General features: G+C 41.5%; 1 protein-coding gene across 2 annotated transcripts in view; it reads left to right on the forward strand.

Annotated features, from left to right (window-relative positions):
- The window catches only part of CHST15 (carbohydrate sulfotransferase 15), a 51,499-nt gene that overhangs the window by 21,014 nt on the left and 4,960 nt on the right, over positions 1 to 25,525 (forward strand). For both annotated transcript variants that reach the window (XM_054832404.1, XM_054832403.1), the window contains exons 2-6: positions 10,542 to 11,621; positions 12,367 to 12,706; positions 16,556 to 16,702; positions 21,147 to 21,303; positions 25,365 to 25,521. In XM_054832404.1, coding sequence (XP_054688379.1) covers positions 11,034 to 11,621; positions 12,367 to 12,706; positions 16,556 to 16,702; positions 21,147 to 21,303; positions 25,365 to 25,521 — 1,389 coding nt within the window. In that variant the 5' untranslated portion in view covers positions 10,542 to 11,033. The remainder of the gene's footprint in view (positions 1 to 10,541; positions 11,622 to 12,366; positions 12,707 to 16,555; positions 16,703 to 21,146; positions 21,304 to 25,364; positions 25,522 to 25,525) is intronic.

Here is a 25,525-nt window from a genome sequence, read left to right on the forward strand (position 1 = left end):
TCTTTTCTTTTCTTTTTTCTTTTTTCTTCTTTTTTCTTTTTTCTTTTTTTCTTTTTTCTTTTTTCTTTTTTCTTTTTTCTTTTTTCTTTTTTCTTTTTTCTTTTTTCTTTTTTCTTTTTTCTTTTTTCTTTTTTCTTTTTTCTTCTTTTTTCTTTTTCTTTTTTCTTTTTTCTTTTTTTTTGTGGTTTTTTAGGTCAGGTTTTTATTACTTGTACTGTTTATTTATTGGGACGGTACAACCTGCCCACTAACAGGATGAACTTCCTCACGCTGTACAAATACTTCACTACACTTGTACAAATACTTCAGCATGTTCTGAAGAGACCATGTCCAAGAGCAAAATCTATGTGCAGCCTGTAGTCTGGTTCAATCCTTATCATTTTCAGTAGACTTGATAGCTAAAAAGTATCTGTAATGGTAAAGTTTTGGAGGTTTTTCATGTGTCCAGGGGTCATAAGCTTATCTTGCACAGGCTGAAGAGTTGCTGTTGTACATGGAGAAAGCTGGTCGCTGCTGCCATGGGCCATGTTGCAATGGGTGATGGAGGAATGGAAGAAGAATTAGGTGGTTGTGCTGCACTGCTACTGAATATCACATATTTTTTTGATATGAAAATTTTGTGAAGGTTTCACTGTACCAGCCTCACTCTGCCCTTTCATGTTTCCATTCCTCTTCGTGTGAGTCATGGAAAGTTTATCATGGAACAGTTGTGGGCAGTGGTTGACTTAGAGACCTACATCTTTTTGTGAGTAATGTCACATCGCTGTCTTCACAGGAGCTCTCGAGAGTGAAACATTACCAAAGGGAAGTTCATTTCTGGAGTGTTTGTGGAGGGTGTGGGACCAGCTTTGCTCTGAGATTTCAAAAAATGTTAGCGGCACAAACTGAGAACTTGAATTAAAGAAATCTTCCTGATATGTGAGGGAAGGCACTTTAGGCAGTGACTATTTATCCAGATTAGTGAAAACAATTAGGAGACTTTGGATAAAACAACATAGCTGTTACTCAAAGAATGGCATTAGATATTATTAAATTAGGAGCCATGTGCTCCTTCAGATGTTACTGACCAGATGAGATCCAGCAGTATTATCTTTTCCTTAATCCTTTTTCTTCCCCCCCAGCCCCCCCCTTTTTGCTAAAGGTGCTTATCCTTATTTTTATAGCATCTGTAGTTTTCATTTGAAAAAGAAAGGGGGCGAGGGCTGCCTGCTGCAGAGGACGTATTCCTGCCTGCTTTGAGCGATGCTTCGGCTGAGGTATCTTCTTCTGGTGCAACCGCTTCTCATCACGCGGAGAAATTACAGACATCACAGCAGCTGAAGGTCTTCCCATAACAAGGAAGCAACAGAGCAAGAACACAAAATGCTCTTGTGCTTCCACATATTAGCAGTTCTAGTTTTTTACTTTTGCTGAGAATTAATAATATCCCTTGAGAAAAAGAGGCATTTTTGTCAGCTCTAATAAGTGCATCGATATACAAATCCTTGACGTGATGACTGACATGAGTGGGAATAGGAGAATGGACAGAAAGAAAAAAGAAAATGTGTTTTTATGGGACTACAGACCCTATCTGTGGGAGTTGTAGCTGAGGGGCATGCTTTGGCTGGGCTTCATCCCACCTAACCTGAGAGCTGGTGGATTATTTTCTAGCTTGTTTTACACATCCATATTTTCAGGCTGTGACCTGCCCAACAGGACAATCTTAGCTCAAATCTTCCAACTGGCACAGATACCTCTGGCCCTGGCCAGTAATAAATGCTGAGTGAAAGAAATAGATTTCTCCCATCCCTTTCTAGGTTCTGGGAATTGGGGATAGCAGCCATTGATAGATTTATTCTACATTAATTGTGTAATGTCTTTCAAATGCATTCATACTTTTGGCCTCAATGAGTTCCACATTTTAATTAAGTTGTGTGAAGAGAGGAAACCAAGTGCTGTAGCTCCATTGACATCAAACAGAGAAACAGTTATACATCAAGCTGAGAAATGTTACTGGTGTACTTGAAGGGTGTTTATAATAGGTTAGCAGTGTGCTACTTTTTCATGTGGTAGTAGGAAAAGCTGAATATGATTAAAAGTAACAAGGCTGGTATAAAATTTAGCCTTAAGAGTACTAGCAAAACTTTGTTTTATCTTTATTTTAAAGAATTATGAAAAAAAGGAAAGCGCTTTAAATATTAAGGCTGGTGACCTGAAAAATAGGTCATACACTTAGATGTCCAGAAGATGTGTGTGCTTGTAAAATCTATTCCATCTGTTTTATCTTATTCATAGAGGAGGGGAATTTTATTTATATGACTGAGCATATGAAAGTAATTTCTTTTTTATAGCCATTTTGATTACAGTCTTCCCTTACAAACCTTTAAGAGAAAGGGGAGGAATTTTATGAAATGTTTATTTAACAGAAATGAAACAATTTCAGATCTTTCTATATAGTGAACAAAAATATGTGAACGATGAAAAATCTCACGTGTTTTTTTTTTTTTTGGAATTTATCTTTTTACCCTATTTAGTTTCCCGTGTGGCAATGAGCAGGACATGCTGGATGCTGCATTTTCAGTGGTTTATCGCAAGGCTCTGGAGGCAGCTCTGCCTTGTGCCGTTTGCTTTTGTGGTACCTGCCAGCCTTCTCCCCGGCATCCTGCAGCCTGTGCACACAACAGGTCCTCTTGTAATATAAAGAAGTAATTGCACAGGGAAACTAGCAAAGAAAAGGTCTCACCTGTTTGCTGTTAAGTCCTCTGTTGCATATAAATACCTTTCTCGATGGAGTCTGCTTCAGTTGCATACAGTGGTGCAGGTCCTCTTGGCTTCAGCGGGAGTATATTGAAATCTAAGATAGCTGGTCATTGTTGTTCCCCATTCCACTGTGTGACATCTTTTATATCCGTGTTTCCTACTTACGATTTTCCCAAAGATCCTCATTTTTATGAGGAGGATTGCTTTTGGCCAAGGAGCTTGAAAAGGTTGATGTCGATTTGTGCTTTGAGGTTAGAGCTGGTGTACGTTTATGTACAACAGACAAATACTGTATAGACATGATCATAAATAATTCACCATTCATTTCAACAAGAGGAAATTACATGCTACATTATTCAACAATATACAAAGACGCTGCTTGTTGTGTAAAGAGAGTAATATTCTGCCAGTGAACCGACAGCAGTTTTGCAACTAAAGTATAAAAAGACATAAATGGTTTATTACCAACTCAAATCTCATAACCTCTACTCCATCTGCAATTCACATCCTTCTGCTTTCTATATTGAAATGCAAAAAAGGTGAAGGATATCTGTGGTTATGACTACTGGAAATGTTTAATGGAAGAAATAAACAACCAAAAAAGATACTGTAGATTGCTTGATTTCGTGGGCGAATGAGGAAAACAGGGGCTGCTTATGCCGGGGAAAGATCCTGGCCTTCTGGTGAGCATCCTTCATTGCATGGTAAAAGGTTGGGGAATGAACTTTTAAAAACCTCTTGGTAAAGAGAAGGGAGTGGCAATAGGAAATTATATCCTGACTTTTATGTGTTTATTACAGCTGGGTTTTTTTATTACATGAACATGACAGTGGAAAAATCATGTAAAATGCTGTCTGCGACTAGCAGTTATTAAAAAAACGTAAAATCAATGTCTCTGTTCTATTAGCTGAGTAATATGTCATATTGCCCTGTAGTAGATCGTCAAAACCATCATCTAATTAAGCAGCCTGTTGTGTGTATGCATAAGTTGGCAGAGTTATGGTTGCTGGTGGAACTTTGAATTTTCCCTCATGACTGGTGTGATTAAGATCTCAATTCTACTGTAGCCTAAACATTTCCTTTTTTAATTTTTTTTTTCTTCCTTGTATCAGCTTCCCAATAAAGCATTTTCCTCAGCTGTCAAAAATGTAGTTAATGTGACTTTTCCTTGAGATTGTAATATTTGTACTGGAGTTTCATGAGAAGTGTCTGCATCTGGGAATGGTTCAGTAAATTCCAGTCCATTTTATTAACATACAAATGGACATAAAATAGGACTGAGAAGCTTATGTGGTTTTTCTAAGATCCTGTGCTCTATATCCATTAATGTATCTCTGATGGCACTTTTTAAAAATTTGAGAATTAATGTCAAATACACAAGTCTTGAATTGATTCTGTAAGAATATCTCAGATAACTGTTCAATCAGTATCACTGAGCAAGTTTCATCTCCCCATTAGAAGAGGACTGGAAAATAAATTGGATTTATATTTTTTTTCCTAAATAGACAGTGCATAGTAACTGATCCCTCTGAAAATAAACTGCAAGGAGCTGGAGAGCAGAGATCCAGGAGAATATTGAGATACTCACTGGGTGTCAAAGTGGAGGAGTTCAGCGTGGAAGGTTTACATGAAAACAAACGTGTGGCGCATAATACATTAAATGAAGTGATTCTGTAGGCTACCTTCTGCTTACCAGATCTTTTTCTAGCTGCCACTGTAACCTGTAGTTTCTTTTTTGTGCATCTTTTTCAAGAGGTGATTTTTTTTTCACCTCCCTTTTCTTATCTTCTCTTACCAGAGCCCTCATCTCCATCCTTCTTCTAGTCCTTTTTTAGGAACTATCTCTGTTTTCCTGATTTTCTCTATTACCTCTGTGGATGATGTCTGGATCTGCCCTGACAGTACTTCAGTCTCCTCCTGCCTCCTTTGCTTCCTCTTTGAAAATCTTTGCTCAGGTGTCTTATTGCTGCCTGAAATGTTGACGAGCAAAGGGGAAACTTTCCCCTTGTCAGGACCTCCCTTTCTCATCCTCCTTCTCTCCAGCAATTAGGACCGTCAGTGGTGTTTGGACAACCGCTGAGCTCTTTCCTGCTTTAAATCTTGGATCCTTCTCTCCCCTTGCCTTTCCATAGCTTCCCTTTTTCTTTTGGACATTCATTTGGGGAGAGATATTTTATGTATAAGACAGCATAAACTTTCTGGTTTTAATATTGCACATATGAATCTGATTTAGTCTCTGTAGTCATTCAGACTTCTGTCAAAATCATCACAGGCCCATTTCTTTAGAGACATTTTGAAGACTAGTTTCTTTGAGAGTCTTACACTGATTTCTTTCCCTTTGGTTTAAATACAGTCAGTAACGATTATGCTATGATTTCTGTCTGCCTTATCTGACTTGTAGAATAAACTCATTAAGGAAATTAACTACTTTTTGTAGGAAGGTATTTTGCAAATACTTTTGTTCAGTATTTATCTAAATAATTATTCTTAAGTCCTTGAGACATAGCCTGCTTGCTCTGATTGCAGAAATCCTCCAATATGTGACCAAGTTAGGTGGGAGAAACATCAAGAATACAAATAATTTTACAAAAGCATTTCGTCTCATACAAAAAAGCAACTAGAAGAATGAGGAGTAATGCAGGATCTGAAGTGACTGCCCCATTTGATCTGGACACGAGGAGTTATTATCTAGAATTATAGCAATGTTTCTTAAGAATTAAAAATAAGTGTTGGAAGAGCTAAAGTCAAAATAGCCAAATTCTGGGACTCATAATTAGTAATAATTATAATTCTATGATATAGTGTGTTGTAGGAGTAATCACAGAACCCTTTGTGTATCCACTGTATTGTCATGAGAAATTGTTTTCATTGTTGGTGTCTTGGACATTACACAAACATGAACTTCAGAAATGTCTATATCTGTTTTGTTTCTCAAGAACCAAGGGACAAAATCAGACAGGAAGATTTCTGCTGAGGTGTGCAAAAGGATGAGTTAAGTTAGATGGTTTTGGGTGGAATGAAGAGCACTGTAGAATAAGGAAGAAAGAAAGATGTTGGAAATGATGCACAGAAAAAACATTTCTGAACCTTAAAAGGAACGGTGGATTTTTGTAGAGAAGGAACAGCTACTGTGGGTCCAGAGGAGGGAGCCACTGGCAAAAAGTAATGCGAAAAAAATTTGTAGGTGTTTACTGAGGTGTATTTAAACTAGGAGAACTGTACCTACGTGAGAATTATAACGGTGCTGATTTTTTTGTGTTACTCTGATAGTACACTAATTTTTCATAAGTGTAAATTGTCAAACATTTATTTCATATTTTGATTAAGGTGACTTGGAAAATTGTGGTGGGTTGACCCTGGCTGGAGGCCAGGTGCCCACCAGAGCCGCTCTCTCACTCCCCTCATTCACTAAACAGGGGAGAAAAGGTATAACGAAGCGCTTGTAGATCGAGATAAGGACAGGGAGAGATCATTCACTAATTGTTGTCACGAGCAAAACAGACCGAACTTAGAGAGGGAATTCATCTGATTTATTACTAGGCAAAACAGAGTAGAGGAATGAGAAAATAAAATCAACTCTTAAAACACCTCCCCCCACCCCTCCCATCTTCCCGGGCTCAACTTCACTCCCGGCTTCAACCTTCCCCCCCTCAGCGGCACAGGGGGACGGGGAGTGGGGGTTACGGTCAGTTCATCTTACGGTGTTTCTGCCGCTTCTTCATCCTCAGGGGGAGGACTCCTCTCATTGTTCCCCTGCTCCAGCATGGAGTCCCTCTCACGGGGTGCAGACCTTCAGGAGCAAACTGCTCCAGCGTGGGGTCCCCCACGGGGTCACAAGTCCTGCCAGCAAACCTGCCCTGGCGTGGGCTCCCCTCTTCACGGGTCCACCGGTCCGGCCTGGAACTTGCTCCAGCGTGGGCTTCCCACGGGCCGCAGCCTCCTTCAGGTGCCTCCACCTGCTCCGGCGTGGGGTCCTCCACGGGCTGCAGGTGGAATCTCTACACCCCCTCATCCTTCCTCCATGGGCTGCAGGGGGACAGCCTGCTTCACCATGGCCTTCACCACGGGCTGCAGGGGGATCTCTGCTCCGGCGCCTGGAGCACCTCCTCCCCCTCCATCTGCACTGACCTTGGTGTCTGCAGAGTTTCTTACATCTTCTCACTCCTCTCTCCAGCTGCAAAAGCTCTCTCTAACTGTTTTCCTTCTTCTTAAATATGTTATCACAGAGGTGCTGATTGGCTTGGCCTTGGCCAGCGGCGGGCCCGTCTTAGAGCCGGCTGGCATTGGCTCTATCAGACACAGGGGAAGCTTCTAGCAGCTTCTCACAGAAGCGACCCCTGTAGACCCCCCCGCCAAAACCTTGCCACGCAAACCCCCTGCAGCCCATGGAGGAAGGATGAGGGGGTGTAGAGATTCCACCTGCAGCCCGTGGAGGACCCCATGCTGGAGCAGGTGGAGGCACCTGAAGGAGGCTGCGGCCCATGGGAAGCCCACGCTGGAGCAAGTTCCAGGCCGGACTGGTGGACTCGTGAAGAGGGGAGCCCACGCCAGGGCAGGTTTGCTGGCAGGACTTGTGACCCCATGGGGGACCCCACGCTGGAGCAGTTTGCTCCTGAAGGTCTGCACCCCGTGAGAGGGACTCCATGCTGGAGCAGGGGAACAATGAGAGGAGTCCTCCCCCTGAGGATGAAGAAGCGGCAGAAACACCGTGAGATGAACTGACCGTAACCCCCACTCCCCGTCCCCCTGTGCCACTGAGGGGAGGAGGTTGAAGCCGGGAGTGAAGTTGAGCCCGGGAAGATGGGAGGGGTGGGGGGAGGTGTTTTAAGAGTTGATTTTATTTTCTCATTCCTCTACTCTGTTTTGCCTAGTAATAAATCAGATGAATTCCCTCTCTAAGTTTGGTCTGTTTTGCTCGTGACAACAATTAGTGAGTGATCTCTCCCTGTCCTTATCTCGACCTACAAGCATTTCGTTATGCCTTTTCTCCCCTGTTTAGTGAATGAGGGGAGTGAGAGAGCGGCTCTGGTGGGCACCTGGCCTTCAGCCAGGGTCAACCCACCACAGTGGTTTAGTGAAGTTAATTATAACACAGATTAATTTCATCTGTAAAATAATTGTAATTAAGTAGCATTTTATCATCCATAGTCATCTGAGCAAAATATATTGTTCAGTTCAGGTATAGCTGTCATGCCTCTGAATTCTTCCAATTCCTTCAGCTGCTGCTTTTATTTGCAATAGTTGTATTTTATGCATGGAGTCCGTGTGCTCTTCCCTGGCCTCCCACAGAAGGGGCAGTCCTTTTTCTGTTCTTCAGAGGCAATTTTGAGCCTCTTAGTCACAATATAGATAAAACTGTTTGTGTTGAACCTGCAGGGTAATTACTGAGGTTAATGCTGGGGCTGTCTGCGGAAGAGCTGAAAAGTGGGTTATGGCAGGCCAGGTCCTGGGTGATGCTGAGGAAATGGAGGTATTGAGAGGGGAACTGGGTCACTGCTTTCACAGAGTCACAGAGCAGCAGAGGTTGGAAGGGACCTCTGGAGATCATCTAGCCCAACCCCCTGCTAGAGCAGGATCACCTCGAGCAGGTTGCACAGGATGGCATCCAGGCGGGTTTTGAATCTCTGCAGAGAAGGAGACTCCACAACCTCTCTGGGCAGCCTGTCCCAGTGCTCGGTCACCCTCAGAAGGAAGAAGTTTCTCCTCATGTTCAGATGGAACTTCCTGAGTTCCAGTTTGTGCCCGTTGCCCCTTGTCCTGGCACTGGGCACCACTGAGAAGAGTCTGGCCTCATCCTCTTGACACCAGCTCTTTAGATATTTATAAGGATTGATGAGATTCCCTCTCAGTCTTCTCTTCTCCAGGCTGAACAGCCCCAGCTCTCTCAGCCTCTCCTCATACGAGAGATGCTCCAGGCCCCTCGTCACCCTCACAGCCCTCCGCTGGGCTCTCTCCAGTAGTTCCCTGTCTGTCTTGTGCTGGGGAGCCCAGAACCAGACACAGAACTCCAGATGTGCCCTCACCAGGGCAGAGTGGAGGGCAGGATAACCTCCCTTGACCTGCTGGCCACGCTCTTCTTAATGCACCCCAGGACACCACTGGTCTTCTTGGCCACGAGGGCACATTGCTGGTCATGGAGAGCTTGTTGTTTGCCAGGATTCCCAGGTCCTTCTCCACACAGCTGCTTTCATGTGTACCCATATCGGGATGGACAAGGAGCATCACAGCACTGGAGCCTTAAGCTAGCCTTGTTCCCAGGGGCTGAAGGGAAGTTCTGTCTTTATCAGGTGGCAAAAGCCAAAATAGAAGTTGCCTCTCAGAGCCATTCGTTACTATTGTCCCTTAGGTTTACCCCATCTTTTTCTTTTCCTTTTCATCCTATGCCAGTTTATTGTTTTGCTTCTGACTTTTGAAGATTGTTTGAAATATTTCCTGTCTTTAGTTCCTCCAGAAAATTAATTCTTGAAAATAAAAACATAGTATATAGAAGAAAATAAAAATAGTATATAGAAGAAAGTATATTATCTGTGAACTTTCGTATTTGATAATATGAATTCTCAAAATAGAGAGTTGATTTTGACCTTAAAATCTAGTAGTTCCAGTAAGGTATTCAATAAACCATGAAAACAGAAATTCTAGAGGAACTATGCATAAATATGCTTTAATTAAGACCATCCTTAAGCTGATGATTTGTTTGTGACTTTAAGTGTCTCTGCTCTGAACACTGCCTGGAAAGCCAAGCATGGACACACTCAAACCAAGACCAAAGGTTGGCATAAATACTTTAAACAGCTCTGGTCACTTTTTGGCTGTAAGCAGCCATAGTGTTGTATCTAAAGGAGGATGGCACATACCCTGTGCAGCAGGATACTTCAACCCCCGGTCTGTGTGGATGTGGAGACCTTCATGGGACCCACAAGTTCTCAAGTCCCTGCCCGTGGTGGCTGCCTTGTGGCAAGGGCACATGTGCTCCTGTGTTTTCTGCACAACTGCTCCCATACCAAAGTGCACACCATTAAGAGGATTTGCTGGATCCAGGATCTTGCTTTGAAGTTGCATTACTGATGGTACATTTCGTTGAAGTAACACATCTTGCCATTTTTAGGGAGTATTGTTTTCAAAATGTGTTTGGCTAGTAGTGCTGAAAGTATCTAGGTGCCTTTGCAGTGCCTCGCGGGTGATTACTCTTGTCGCAGAATCATTTGGTCCAGAAAACAGATATCCTGTAATGAGCCTTTGCTTGTGTCTATTATTTAATCCCTTCAATTTGCTGCATGTTTTACTTGTGGCTTTGGGGATTTTGTTTGGCTTTTAATCTCATATGCTTGAAAGGAGACTGTTATCATATCCCTGCCTTGTTCTCTTAACTAGGATCCTGCTCCACTTCAGGACAGTTAATTTAAGGTCCCCATGTACAGACAGAGTAAATATTTAAACCCGTGTTACTGGACACTGTCCAAAAATGGTTCCATATTTAAAGAGCAGATTAAGATCTGTTAGGTTAATGAGCGGCTGAGGGAAGTCGTGTAGCGTTACCTGTGGTAGCAACTGCTCGTTGATGTCAGCAGATGCGTGATTGAAAAGAAAGGGCAGCTCGCTGTGAAATTGAAGCCGAATGCTTCCTGGGTTTAATACTGTGAGTGCTGTAATTAATATGCTTGGCAAATAGAAGACATCTTTCCAATAGAATTGTGAAATTACTTGTGGTAGATTGTACTTTGCTATGGCTTTGAATCAAGGTGAATGTAGATACTATGTCTGCTGTTCTGTGTGTATCTATATATATCTTTTTGTTTCTTTAGGTTGTACAATGCAAATCTTTGAAACCATCTCTGGGAAGATGAAGCTTCCAGGAGCAGCAGTCTGGTTTGGAACCTGCGTGTTTTAAGAATACCTGGGAATTTCTACCCATATTTGCCTATTCCAGCGTAAATCAGAGGACAATGAGTTATTTTTATTTTTTGCATATTTTTACGCTACATAACAACTTTTCTTCCTTCCCATTTTGTTCAATGGGAAAAACTTGAGCCAGTTGTGTAGCTGATTCTTACTTCACTACATTCCTCTTACAGAGCCAAATTCTTGGAAACCACGTTGACAGTACATCTATTTTTGTGTGTTGAATGTTGTTGGTTGTTTTTTTTTTCTTTATGTGACATATGCCACTTTTTGAGTGCTTTTACCTATTCTGCTTGGAGGCTGTCCTTTTGCATTGCTGAGTAGTCATAGAACCACTCAAGGAATTAAATAATTTCAGACTTACAGAAGATGACTCATGCTTCAGAAACATTTTTATGGCTGTGCTTGGCTCATTAATACAGGAGTTCAACAGTAGTAATATGAGGTATTGCATTAATTGTTGCATACATTTATTACCAAATGACTTGCACAGACAGTGTTTCAGATGCCGTGGACCTAATCATAATAACCAGAAGTGTCCTGTTTGCAAAGGAGAAAATAAGATCCCTTTGTACACTGATAGCAAGCAGATGAAGTTGCTTGCAGTTTTGGAAGTAAGGACTGATCACAGTGAAAGCTGGAATGGATTTTTCTGCTTGAGGAAGGGGAAGCTATGCAGCTTAATATTTGGGTTGATTATAATGACTCTAGTGATGGCATCCTACATACTGACTGGAGCCAAACATGGCCTGTTGTTAATACCATCTCCCTTCCATTACGGAGCTTTTACTAGCAATCCAAGCTTAATGGACAATGAAAGCCTTAGTGACATGAAAGACCATTACCAGCCTTCTAAAATGAATATTTCATACGTAAAGGATTATCCAAGCATTAAATTAATTATTGACACTATTACTTCAAAGATAGAGTTTATAACGAGACAGCGCCCTGATTTAGAAGAGCTGAGGAAACAAGAGCCACATGTAAGTATGAATTAAAGTGTGTCTGAAACTGCTGTATACTTGCTTTTTTCAAGACTTCTGGGTGAATCTTTTATTGAGATAAAAAAGTGCAGCTACTCAGATGTTCATATACTGATTTACACCACCTAGAGCCTCCTGATTTACACCAGCTGAAAAGTTGATATTGTAGATCACGTCCTTCTGAGTCATGGGCAAAACAGATGGGTTATGTAAATGGTCTTGACACCTGAAACAAAAAATCAGGCAGTCTTCCGATAGCTGTACAATCTCATTGAATTTTTACCTTGTCTCATGCAAAATCATTCTGACATAGACTTGCTAGTCACTTTAAATAGTAAATAAGAAAGGAGCCTTTCTAATAACCAATTACCAGTATGCCTTCCTGACAATCCAGTCATTGCAAACCTTGTATTTCAAGAGTTAAAAACTGGAAGTCAATTTGATTTGCGTATTGTGTGTTTGATTTTAATTCCTGGGGTTGCAGGGGTATTGGGGGATTATTGAGGTCCTTTCTGGCCTAAAATCAAAGGATTTCTAAATGTACTCCTCTCCTAGTCCAACTGCTTATACAGGATTTGGTTCCAATGTCATCAGAAGAAATCAGTTAGGTCAACTTTGTAGTTAAATAACGGTTAAAAATGTCCACATATTGTTTCTATTGTGTTCTTTTACTGCGGTAAGTTAGAAAAGAATAACTGTCAATTTTTTGCTGCCTTGACTGAAATTGTTGTTCTTTATGTTGCAGATGTTTTCAGTAATTCCTAATAAATTCCTTCCAAATAGCAAGAATCCTTGTTGGTATGAAGAGTACAGAGGAAACACAACCACAGATCCTTATGCAACAAACTCCTATGCACTGTATTCAAAGCGCTTTCGAACCATATTTGATTACCTCAGGAAGGTATTTTGGAACCACTTGTACCATTATAAGGACAAACACTACCGCCTGCGCTGTCTCCCCCATTTCTACATCATTGGCCAGCCCAAGTGTGGGACGACGGACCTGTACGACCGGCTCAGGCTGCACCCCGATGTTCGGTTCTCAGCAATCAAAGAGCCACACTGGTGGACAAGAAAACGGTTTGGTGAGTAAACATGTCCTCTGGTATCCAGGCGAATTGTCTCTATTAAAATTTGACATTTTTTGTATATATTTGGGATGAAGTGTATGGATTTGCTCCATATTGGCTTGCCTTGAAACTGCTGGAGTTATTAGTTTTGAAAAATCTGGGTGATGGCTGCTGAGTAGGTTCCATCCTGCTTTTGTTTAATGATGTTTTGGGTTAAACTTTTCGAGATGATACACATTTCATTTGGTTTATTTGCAGTGATTTGGAAAATCTAGGAAAAAAATAAAATCATTAGATAAAATCAACCCTGTAAAAAAACCCCAATTTGTAAAAGCAGGTAGAGGAACTATTAAGTTGTGATGGGAGATTTAAAGAATAGCACTGATAGTTTTCTATTGCAAAATTCTGTAAAGAATTTCTTACGTGAATAAATGACAGGTCAATATTTGAAATGTAGGTGGTTTCAGTCCTTATGGTTCCATAAATACAACTGTGCTTTGTGTAAGAACTTCATTAGCATTCATTCATAGTCAGGCACTGAACAGCAGAGATGCTCTGCATGAGAAGGCTCTCTCACACTGAGGAACCTGCACATATTTTTGATGCTCTTTCCCTGGATGACATCAATATTTCATGAAGTGACCTTTCATCTCTGAAGGTAGACTTGAATAGTTGAGGTTATGGCCTGCTGGAGAAAAATGCATGTAGCCCTCATGATTGCACCTTCAAAGGGTGTCTGAGGGCCGTGTGGCTGAGTGCATTGTTTTATCCACCTGAAGTGTTTATGTCCTTCTTGTTCTCTCTTCCCCGGGCACCAAGGAAGGTCAATTTTGTGGTTAGAGACTAGATGAGGCGCAGAAGACCCGTTTTCAATTCCTGACTCTGCTATGTGCTTAGTGCCTTCCTCTAAATGAAGATGCACGTAACAGTGGCTGCATTCCACCCAGGCTCTGGATTTTCCCACTGTTGGGTCTAGCTGTTAAGTGCTGGTATGCTCTCACTTTGTGTGACTTTGGTATCAAAGATCACAGGCTTTTCAGTGATATTACTGTTTCCAAGAGGAAGACACTGGTTATTTTACGGTAACATCTTTGCTTCTGTTTCTCATTTGCTGTTGCTTTACTGCAGACACTGCCTTTGGAACAAGAAAAAACCTAGCACGGGGTAGATCTTTTCATGAGGACTTTGCATCACTACTTTTCTTTGGTGCTTTTCTAAGCTTCCTTGAAATGGGAAGCTATCTCTTCTAACGAACTGTGGTGGCTAAAGGCAAGGAAAGACACTTTCTGAGGGACCAGGACACCTGTAGTGCTGCTTCTGTCCTTTATTGTGGGGTCATACCTTCAATTCTTTATTTCTCCTACATGTGATGTTGCCATTTCTACCTCCCTTCCCTGCACTCTGGAGCCCAGAAGAACCTCTGAGCTCCTGCAGATGGGGCTTTGTTCCTCAATGCTCAATGAGGAGGAGGGCTCAGCCACAGAGCCGGGATTTCATGATTTTGCTGGGTTCTTAGAGTTTGGATTTTCTTCCTTTGCAAATGTCATAAGTAAGTGGCTAAGTATTTTAAATATTTTCTCAATGTTTGTTATAAACTAAGAGTTAAAGCAATATGACAAAAATACAGTTTTGCTTTTGAGATAATTTGGTTCAGTTTAGGAGACGCTGGAGGTACCAGTGTGAATTTAGTCAACCAAGAGAAGCATCGTGGTGCCCCCTGAAGCCCCGTGAGAAGGCACTCGTTCATCACAGTCAGTGGCTGACTGAAGACAAATGATAAGAATTACCTCCTGACCTGAAGGTGAAAAGTCAGATCAGTGAAGAAATGGGATTTTAGACTTGTATGCCTTCCAGCGTGAATGCTGTGCTGCTTGTCTCTGGGTGTGTAGATGCAGGGATTGACAGCAAAACCATCTGTGGAAGATCTTGTTTTCCATGAGAGTGCTGGCAGGAAAGGCTGAACTGAGCTGGTACGTTAAGCTAAAATCCTTTATACTAAATAGTTCTCTACACCTACATTAGCCTCAACATAAAGATTTGGAATCAATGTTGGAGGAAGTAGTGCATCCAACCGCTGTAAAGCAAGACTGGACTCGCTAAAGCTCAGAACTGGACCTACCAAACAGGCAGAAGAGTGTAAGAAATCAGGCTGGAATGCATATAATTTGAGAACAAGGATGAGTTCCTATCTCTCTGCTGGTATTCACAAACCCTTCACTTGCATAGTCTTGTGGTCAGCCACTGGGGACCAAGTGCACATCCTTGAAGATCTTGAAAATTTGTAAAGCTGTAGAATGAGGAAAGATTGCAGAGCTTGTGATCTCATGGGAAGGAGATCTGTAGAGAGGATCTTCTGATCATCTCAGGCTGTCTGCCATTGAGAATGAAGGATTAAGTTTGCTCCTGGTGGCTCAGTCCTTTCATTCTGCCTCAGTAACACATTAGCTAATGGTTACTATTTAAAAATATATGTAAAAAAAAAGAATATGACAAATAGACTAATAAGTGAAACTGAGACAGCCCCCTTTATAAGTCAGCTGGTGGGTATGACTCCTATACTTCTGGCTATTAACTTGGTTTAGTTTGTAACACTTATCTGGACAAGAAAGTCTCTTTGTTCTATGGCATCCTCTGATTCAGTAGATTTTTATGAGACTGACTAATTTCAGCTGAAGCTAAACAGCCCTCCTGGGGAGGCCCCATTTCGCAGATCACCACTTTCCTGTTCTGCTGGGATGGTTGATGCTCTTCAGGACTTTGTCCCAGCTTGACTGTCTCTCTTTCCTGGCTTTTAGCCACAATTTCTATTCCCATGAGTGGCGTAGCAACAAACCAAGGCAGTCTGTAGCACCGTGCTTGTACTTTTTTTTTTTTGTTCCCCTCAAAATAAGTCAAAATACACTGCTGAGCTTTCTTCTACCCTCATTAAATCACACTTTCCTAAAGGGGAAATTCAGAGGGAATGGACAAAAGAACTCCCTTGCTGAGCTTTCCTCTCACATAATTGGTAATTATTGGCCTTGCAGGAACAAGAAGGGGAGAGCTGAGAAGTCCTGCTCTATACTCTTAGCTTTGCTCCTACTCTGTTGCCTTCCCAATACTGTCCTTGACCACTGCCCACTTGAGAAACTCTGGTGGTATGGCAAGAAGCAAGAATGCAAAGACGGGCATGGGGAGTGTGTACAGAAAGTGGAGAAGTGAGACTAGATTTGGAAAGAAGAGTGGGAAATGGAGTATAAAATCACAGATGTGGCTCAAGATGCTGAGAAGTGCAGGGAGAAGGTGATACTGAACGCACCCTGGAGTACAGGGAAGGTGAGGAGAAGGTGATGACACTATCGTGGAGCTTTGTTTTCATACTTGTGAAAGACAAAAACATGAATGATTTCCCAGATTTCTGATTTTGATAAGTGCATGTTGATTTGCATTTTTGGCATCAGACCCTGTTCTCAAACTCAATACAGTAAATCTAGTGGGAGTTCCAATATTACTTCAATTTATATTAGTGCAAATGAAAGCAGAATCTGGTCTTTTATATTCATTGCAAAAGCTAAATTTAGAAGAAAATAAATGCAAGCTATTCATGCAGGAACTATAAAACAGAACACTTAAGATATTTCCTATCACTGTGAATTTATGGCTTAATCGCATAGTATCTCGAATCTCAGCTACTTCATTATTGGCACTTTTATCTGAGTGTTACACTTCATCGGTCTAATTTTGTGCTGACGTTAGCTGGCTCAGTGCCAGCCATGTCAATGAAGCTGTTTTGATTTACACCAGCGGTTAATCTTGCCCTGCTATTATTTTTTTTTATTTTTTTTTTTTATTTTAAATAAACTCCTCTCTTTTCACTGTTTTTAGGAATCATTCGTCTAAGAGATGGATTTCATGATCGCTACCCGGTGGAAGATTACCTCGATCTGTTTGACTTAGCAGCACATCAGATTCAGGGTGTGCTGCAGAGCGAAGCGGCAAAAGAGCGCGGCAAGATGAACAACATCATAATCGGTAGGGCAAATACAGCCTCTGAACTATGACTCTGTAGCTCCAGGTTGGCAGCGTTCGTAGCTGAGGCACGAGAGTGGCATTTTCCCAGATGTGAAGGGTTCACAGCACAGCGTCCCTGACGTTGGTTTTCTCTGCTGTGTGTGGATAGCGCAAATTCTTCCCTTTTCCTGGAGGGTGGTTACTTGCTTTGTTAAAAAGTTGTGATTATCTTTAGAAAATGCCTGAGCAAGCAATAAATGTCTGATGAACATCAGCATTTAATTAAATCTTTTTTTTAAAAAAAAGAGTGAGGATGACCTTGGTGACTCCTTCAAACATTGTTTGCATTTTGTTTTCATTACGAAGGGTTTGCCTGTAGTGACGGGATTGTAGCTTCAGGTTCAAAGGCTGTAGCAACGTGTCTGGGATAACACACTAATTGTGGTATTACAACATACAATGGGCGCTGTAGAAATCCTGTAGCTGACTGGAGACAGTTTCCATGATAGTAACACAGGTCTTCTCAAGCTCCAACATAAGATACATGTAGGCAGAAGGGTTGTGGGAAGAAGGACCACCCTTTTTTGTGTCATCATCCCCATGTAGCCTGTGATGGACTGGAAGAAACATGATTAAACTCCTGAGCTGCTTTGTTATCAGCAAAGATAATGCAAGTTTCAAGAGCAGGAATATAGAGAGTCAAGTTGAAGCTATCTTACACTGTATCTCTTTTCAGGCGTGGAACCTAGAGGCACAGTACAGGGTACTATTTGAAGATAATCTTATAGTTTCAGTTGATATTAAATTACCTGATTAGCATTAAAAATGGTTTAGAAATGCGATTGTATGGTACCTTTTGGAAGACTGTTGGTTAGGATTGAGCTCTAGGGAGGGATCCCTGGATTGCTTTCCATTACACGCAGTGGTCAGTCCATTGTGCTCATCCACTGTGGTCCATGGTGCCATCAGTTTAGAATGCCCATGAGGAACATCTTCAGAAATTTCTAAGTTCTGCTTTTGCTGTCTTTTAAAATCAGAAAACTGAGGGGAAGAGAGGTTTACAAGGCTTACTCTGTCACCTCAAAATTTCCCAGGGAAACCAGACACATTCCATGAAAATACTAGTTGTGCAAGAGACAATCCCCTGTTGAAAAGAGGCTTTTCAAGTAGGCCTGAAGTCATTATTCTACAGAAAATAGAGACAAGATTTTTGCTGCCTGCCCTCAGAGGGAATACCCTCAGATTAATTTTTTTTTTGTCTCATTCTAACCACAAAAAATAAACCTGCTGTTGGCTGGAGGAAATGCTGATGATGTCTTACATTGTTTAAACCAGAGACTTGGCTATAGTCACATTTGTTCAATACTTCCTCAGCCTCCATTTGAGTCTTATCGTTCACTTTATTAAATATTCAACATTGAGCAAATTTGCAAGATGGGGTCTTAAGAAATGTTGCCATCAAGGACATCTGCAGATTTTCCTCCTACTTACAATAATATCTCCTGTCCTTTCATGGGTGAAGTGCTTATACTAATTAAATTCACTAATCTAATTTGCAACGTACATCTTTGATTACTTACCTCCTGTTACAGCTTTTTCTAGAGTTCACTTTGTGTTTCTTTTTCCTGTAGTCTCATTTCTTGTTTCATTAAGGTTCTGTTCGCTTTTCTTATTAAGTTTACAGGAAAAGTCCTGAATGATTATACTCATTAAGCTAGTCTTTTTATGACCTTGGTAAAAAAAAGCAAAACAAAGATAGCTAGTCTAAAAGGAATCTGTATGAATATCAGGTTTGCTGGGAATCCTCCATTTTCTTATTTCAGATGACTAGAAAGAAAAAATCGAATTAAAACTATAAACACTTCAGTAGTTCATCATGTTACATTATTTTGAAAAGTTAAGCTTCTCTGGATATTATACTTAGTGGGTAATAATTGCATTTTCTCCCCCAAAAAAATCTGCTTAGAGATGAACCAAAGAGGACAACACTCATCTGGCCTGAGGCATTCTAAGCAGCAATTGTTTATTTGTGATCATTAATAGGATAAATTCAGAGGAATGTCTTGTGAAAACACAGTATGATTTTAATCCATTAATGATGGAATAAAGAGGTTATACATCTATTCTTTAGGCAATTTAGTAATTCATATGTTAAGTCCATTAGAAAATTAATCTATTTTTGGTTACACTGCAGTAACTTGACATAATTACTATAGCAGTGCTTAATTTATCTCATTTTTACTATGGCTCATTGTCTTTGTAGATATTAAATCTGTGTTATAAAACAGAAAGGAACACTGTCAAATTGTCAGGAGTATTTTTGGCTGCTTCAGGAAATTAAAATTATAAGAGTCCGCGGAGACCAGAATGTTGGGGATTTTATTCCCCAGCCCCTCTTCCCCCTTAATTCTTGACAGTCATCTTGTTTTGAGAAGATTTGCCTTCTTGAACCCAGGCTATCCTGGACCGACTGCATGGGAGCAGCACCTTGAGTCCCTGTTAATGCTTTAGCATGGTTCGGTTGGGTGCCTTGCTCGCATGCTGCCTGCAGATTTTTGGAGGTGGCAGCTGATCCAGCTGAAACAATGTCTGTGGAGTGTTCTGGTCTGTGATGTTAAGAGAATCTGCCCGTATATCTGTAAATGCACTGATTTTATTTAGTTCAGATAGCACATGTGTAAGCAGATGTTCTTATGCTCAGGATTGGTCACTAATCCAATAGAGCATCAAATATGATCAGAGATCTGCTGAGCAGAGGAGTGTGAAGGAAGATCCAAAAAACTATTCTAGAGAGAAATAGATGGCTGGATGAAGTCATAGACTTTAATCTTCGGCATGATTTAGACATACATTTTTGAGGGAGCAGTTTAAGCCTAGCCTTCCCTGCCAAGGAGATGTAGCAGTGACTTTCCAAGGTTGCTCTCATCCCTGGAGTGCACTATGCTGAAAATCCATGTATGCAAGTGCTTGTACCCATTTGCATTACACCATCTTCCGACAGCGCAGAAATAGCTGCATGGTGGTTTTGTGGTACGGCTATCTCAGCTCTTCTCCTATATTTAGTCTTTTGTCTTTCTGCTACACTCAGCGTGGGAGCTGGGCTAATTGAGTTTTAATTGACAAGTCAAAGCCCACCGATGATTAGGCAGTGCTTTGGCTAATTAATTCAGGATGGAAAAGCAGGGCTGTTGTGGACACCAAGCTTTAGCCAATGGACCTGATCTCCTCCTTTTGAAAAGAGGTAAAATGAACATGACAGAAGATTAATGTGTTTTCTAACAACTCCTAGACTTTATTAATGAATCACATTATGTTAAGCTGAAGTTTAGAGCCTTTTTCATGTTGTGCTTTGGCCATCTTTTAAAATCTTTATTGGACTTTCCCAGGAGAGAGAGAAAAAAAGCAAATCATGTGCAAGTATATAAACCTACAACATCATTTTTTTTTCATCTCATTCCTTTTGATTCAAAAAGCCTCATTAACCAGAATTAGCTCTCATAAGACTGTCAACGAGTGGAAGTTTCCAAAAAGCTTCTATATATGTTTTACTAAATGGTAGTGTGCCACATACATGCCAGTATTACTTAAAAATACAGGGAAAATTGCACAATTCAAAACATCATATCAGATCATTTATTTAGCAGCCGAAGCATCATATCTCTTGTTCTAGCAGAGACATTACTGATTGTGTTTCTCCCTGTAGCATTACTTTCAGAGCAAGCTTCTTCAGAAACTAAGGATGTCAGAATCTGGCATTTAACCAATTATTTATTGTTAGTTATTCTATAGACCTTTTGTCTAATAGTTAGTAAATAGTTATATTTGACTTAATGTACATGAATAACTGTAGTTATATAAAAAAGCTCCAATAATGGATAATTCGCAAAAAGGGATATTCCAAACAGCCGTGACAGTTCAGCTGGTTAGTTCTCTTTTTTTATATTTATGTTCTAAACACTTGATCCGCTGGAGAGGTGGTTTCCACTTCTTTTCCTTAAGTTTGAGTCCAATTGTACAATTTGATAGCAAGTTACTTCTCTGAGATCAGGAGCATTAAAACCAACCCTTGGGGTGCTACAGAGACCATGGCAGGTCTTCAGCAGCGACGAGCTCCTGCTTCCTCGCTGGAGGATGTGCCAAAACCCTGAGCAGTCCATTCCAGCCCAGATCAAATATATTTGCTTGTGTTAACCACTAACGGGAAGCAGCGTGGTTAGTGGACAGTAATATTTCAGGTGGGATTACATAAAACCTGACATAACCATCACTACATTCACAAAGGTTCGAGGCAGTGTGACTGCTCTGGCTCGGGGGAGCATTGGCCAGATCATTTTGCAAGAAGAAAGGTATGTTGAAATTAATAGAGTCAATTTTAAACAGTCTACACCAGTTCAAAACCCTGCCGATTTCCACTCCAATGCACAGAATGAAATGAGTTACTAGCAGAGATGCTTTTAATTTCCAGGGGAGGCCAGTGCCTCGACGATGTGGGACAACAACGCTTGGATTTTCTTTTATGACAACAGTACTGAAGGAGAACCTCCCTTCTTAATCCAGGATTTTATCCACGCCTCCCAGCCGAATGCCAAACTTATCATCATGCTCAGAGACCCGGTTGAAAGGTGAGCAAGGATCACGTTGCTAAAATATGCAAGAAAAATTTCTTACTGTAATAATTTTATTTGCTCTCTTGGATGCAAATAAATGTTTACATGGGATTTGACAGAGTTACTTGGTTTATAATGAGAGGTGCCAAGGGGTCTTGCTCTGTGTATTTTGGCATACGTAATTGTGATAGTGTTTTAAAGAGGGGCATGTGAATGTACATGCCACAGTGAATGTCATGCATGGACACCTGGGCTACTCTGAAAAAATTAAATTTATACCTTGCCAAATGCAATATAACTCCATCTACCTGAGCTAATATGCCCTGGTTCTCAGCAGGGCTCGCTAGATTGACTGTGGCACTGCATTTACGTGTCTCGGCATAAGTGGTCCTGTGAAGTGCTTCGATTCACGTTAAATAATAAGGTTTATGTCTCCAAGGGGTATACTGTTCAAAAGGATTAAAAGATTGCAAATAGCTCCAGAGTCAGCAAATGATAAAAACTTTTTTTAATCTTAAAAATGTTTGGTGCAGCACTTACATAAAGCTTCCCTAGACAATTTTAGCTTGCACAGCTAGCAGCTGCTTAGGACTTCATCCTTGGTCTTCCTGACTTTGCCTGCAGTGGAAGGGCTCTACTCTTGCAGAGTTCTTGAATGGTTTTCCATTGTGTTAGCCATGAATGCCTTTCTTTCCACTTGCACTTCCCTTTTTCCCTCCAGTCTTCCTCCAGATTTCTAGGGCATTTCTTTCCACTGTGTCCTCTGCAGGAGGATGATAATGATGAGGATAATGGGGAGGGTGGAGGGCATGGAGGCAGACTCCGAAAGGATCAGACCAAGGGGGTGTGAATTGCTTCTCTCTGTAGCTCCCTAGGGATATTCAGGATACTTAGGGTTAGGTCAGTCCTCAAGGGCAAAGCCCCAGAAACACCTAGCAAAGAGAAGGAGATGCCGATGATGGTGGGGACCAGGCTTGGGCACTGGGAGAAAGGCAGGTGCGGGGCGCTTGTGAAGGCAGCTGCCCAGAGCAACTTGGCAGCGGGAAGGGATGGGTGCTCCTTGATGAGCTTCCCCGATGGTAGGATGTGACTTCTGGTGAGAGGCAGAGCAGTGCGAGTGCTTCCCATCTCCTCTGTCATGAAATACAGTTCTCAACTTTGAACGGCATCTCCTGACCTCAGGATTGAACAGATGGTAATTTTCTGAGAGAGAGCTGGCTGACGTGGCTTTCTCATGTAAATTACCAACAAATTCCCTGATTGCTTTAACCACCCTCTGTAGTGTGAGTGTAGGTCTTTGCCAGCTTTAATAAGGGTGAGGTGAAAAAGCCAGCTTCATCTCCCTTACTGTATTTATGATAAGCTGGTTTCTTTTTGTTTACGATTCCCTCTGCCCTTGCTGCTGATCGCTCATCTGAACTGCAGCAGCAAAAGGAGACGTGGCAGAAGGGGCAACTCCATCGGCGATGCAGGGCAGCGGGGCAGTTGCCTTGCAGCAGCCAGGAGGACCAGGGTGCTGCACAGGGTCTGGGACAGGGTCTGATCTAACCTGCACAGGGTCTGGTCTGTCCTCCAACCGGGGATACTCGGAGAAGGGACATCAAGGTTTGTGATGGTGGGCGTCAATGGCATCATTATTTCGTTGTAATGGATGGTGATTGAGGGTAATGACTTTAAGTAGCCGGAACAGCTGAAATCCTAATCAGCAAAGATTTTATTTCCAAACAGATGTCCCCAGAATTAAAAACAGATGGAAAGAAATATAGAAAATCTCAACTGCCCTGCAGAGAGAGAACTTGTCTTCAAGAACATAGTTTTCCATGAGATGTCAGCAAGTCTTTAAAATGATGCATTTATTTTAATGGATGATTAGAAATACTAAGCAGTCACATTAAACCTTTTTAAATAAAATTGCAGCCAGGGCCATGCTGTACGTGATGCCTGCTGGCTGATTTCCCCCAGCAAGAAGCTTTTCACCCGCTCTGCCAGGAGCAGTTGGTCCTGCCATCCCTGGGAGGAGCTGGACAAGCCTGAGTCTTGTTCATATACGCACTTTCTGCAAGCAGGAGATACTGTTGTGTGCCTAATTTAGTTGAAGTTGGCTGGCTTTGTCCCTTAGCTTCTCCCCAGCTTGTCCTCGTACCCTGTGCTGGTGGGATGGCTCTTTGGTGGGTGCAGCCAGAGGGACCCAAGGTCTGCCATTGCAGAGGGAGAGGACGCACGTGGTGCCATGGTTGTGGTCCTCAAGCACTGGTGGGCATCACTTTGAAACAGGATGTCTGACCAGTCTGGTCCAAGCCTGGTACCCTCCCTCTGCTCTGAGGTGGAGTTTTTTCGTTTAATGAAAACTGTCTGAAGTGCATTTGCCAGACTGGGGAGAACTGGACAAAAATCAGAGTCTTTGTCTTTCTTAGTTGGTGACTCCTATAGATAACATTGAGTGCCTCTGCCTCATCTTCTATAGTTTGCTGTGATTTTTTTTTTAAAAAGTGTGTAAAAAAAATTGAATTAAAAGCATCCTGCATCCTTTTCTTGCTTTTTAAATGAACAAAGAGTCTTCATTTGTTTCATATGGGAATTAAAATCCTGTTCTTGCAAAACACTAACATAAATAATGAGTGCAGAGGGGCTATTCCTGTGCTTAAGTGCTTTGCTGGATTAGGGCCTAAACTTTCTAAATTAAATGATGAATTTTTAAGTACCTGTGGAAATCTAGGGAAGTTAAAAAATAAATAAAGTGCAATACAAAAGGTTACTGCAGCTATAAAATGAGACCTAAATACATTGATTTTTTTAGGTAATTTTTTAGACATCTGTGTTTTTTGAAAGAGGCTGAACGATATCTAGGATTTCCGGAATTGTGTTGACAGGGGGTGCTGTGGAGGTGTGATATTTGGGCTGCAAACACACCCGGGGAGGTGACTTCTCAAGTGTTACAAAACTGTCTCCTAAATACTGCAGTTCTGGTCATAGTTTGTAAGCCTAAATATGAAAGAAAATTAAAATATCATGTTCAGTGGACGATTCACAGTCTAATATTTATGCTATGTCCAAGCATTTCCTTTTCTCTTTGAATGATGTTTATCGTGGAAAAGTTTAATCAAGGTTTCAGGGATTAATGCTAAAGTAGATATTTTATTGCCTGTGGGTTTTGGGTTGTTTCCCCACCACCACCCAAAGGGACTTGAATTTAGATAATCTTTTTTCAGTGATACTAAGCATTTGTAAAACTCGTGCTAAAAACGTGCAATGAGGGGATACTGCTCTGCTGTAACTTGAAGAAATTCCCGTTGCTGGTGGCTCTTGCTCACAGCAGCAGCTGATGCAGGGGCTGTGCTTACCTGCCAGCTGCCAACACGCATGGGACCACGTCCTGCTGTCCTCGAAGCAGAGGTGGGACCGCTTGGAGAGTGTGATGCTACAGACTGTAGATGCAGTGTTTCAGCTTAAAAAACCCAAGGGGTGGAATGCTGTAAATTGGGAGGTTTTGACGGAAAGTCAACATAGAAACAATATGGAATTGGAGGGGAAGCTTTCTGCAAAAACTAGGAAATAAGGGTTCTTCCCTATTTTTGATGATGGCCAGCTTGGTAATCGCATAAATATCACTCTCTAACCCATCCCATTCCTCTGGTGGTTTTGATTTCAACTTTAAGCTTTTGAGACGAGGAGTGTTTCTATCCATGGCAGCGTGGAGCACCAAATACAGAGGGGTACCCATGTCAGCTGAGACCAGTTCTACTCTTCATAGATAACACAAATTTAAAGTACATACATGTGAAAAATTTGCTTTCAGGAGAAAACATTGGCTTGCACAATTACTAGGGTCAAGTTCTCAAGAGATGCTGACCTTGAAAGCAGGGATAATGTTTAGCAGCTCCCTGGAGTGGATGTTACTCTGAGCCAAAACCCATCAAAATGAATAGAAAATGTGTCACTGGCTGAGCAGGCTGTCGATGAGGCAATGTTACACACATGTACCCTTTCCCTCGATTCATGTAACTGATTGCCATTGTCATGTAAATAAATCTGCTTTCGTTTCCTCTGTCACTTACTTACACGTATCTCATTCGCAGATTGTACTCCGATTATCTGTACTTTGCAAGTGCTAATAAATCTGTGGAAGATTTTCATGAAAAAGTGGCGGAATCACTGCAGCTGTTTGAAAATTGCATGCTGGATTACTCACTGAGAGCCTGTGTCTACAACAACACCCTGAACAATGCCATGCCTGTAC

This window comes from Grus americana, chromosome 7, assembly GCF_028858705.1.
Source record: "Grus americana isolate bGruAme1 chromosome 7, bGruAme1.mat, whole genome shotgun sequence".
NCBI classification, from domain to species: domain Eukaryota; kingdom Metazoa; phylum Chordata; class Aves; order Gruiformes; family Gruidae; genus Grus; species Grus americana.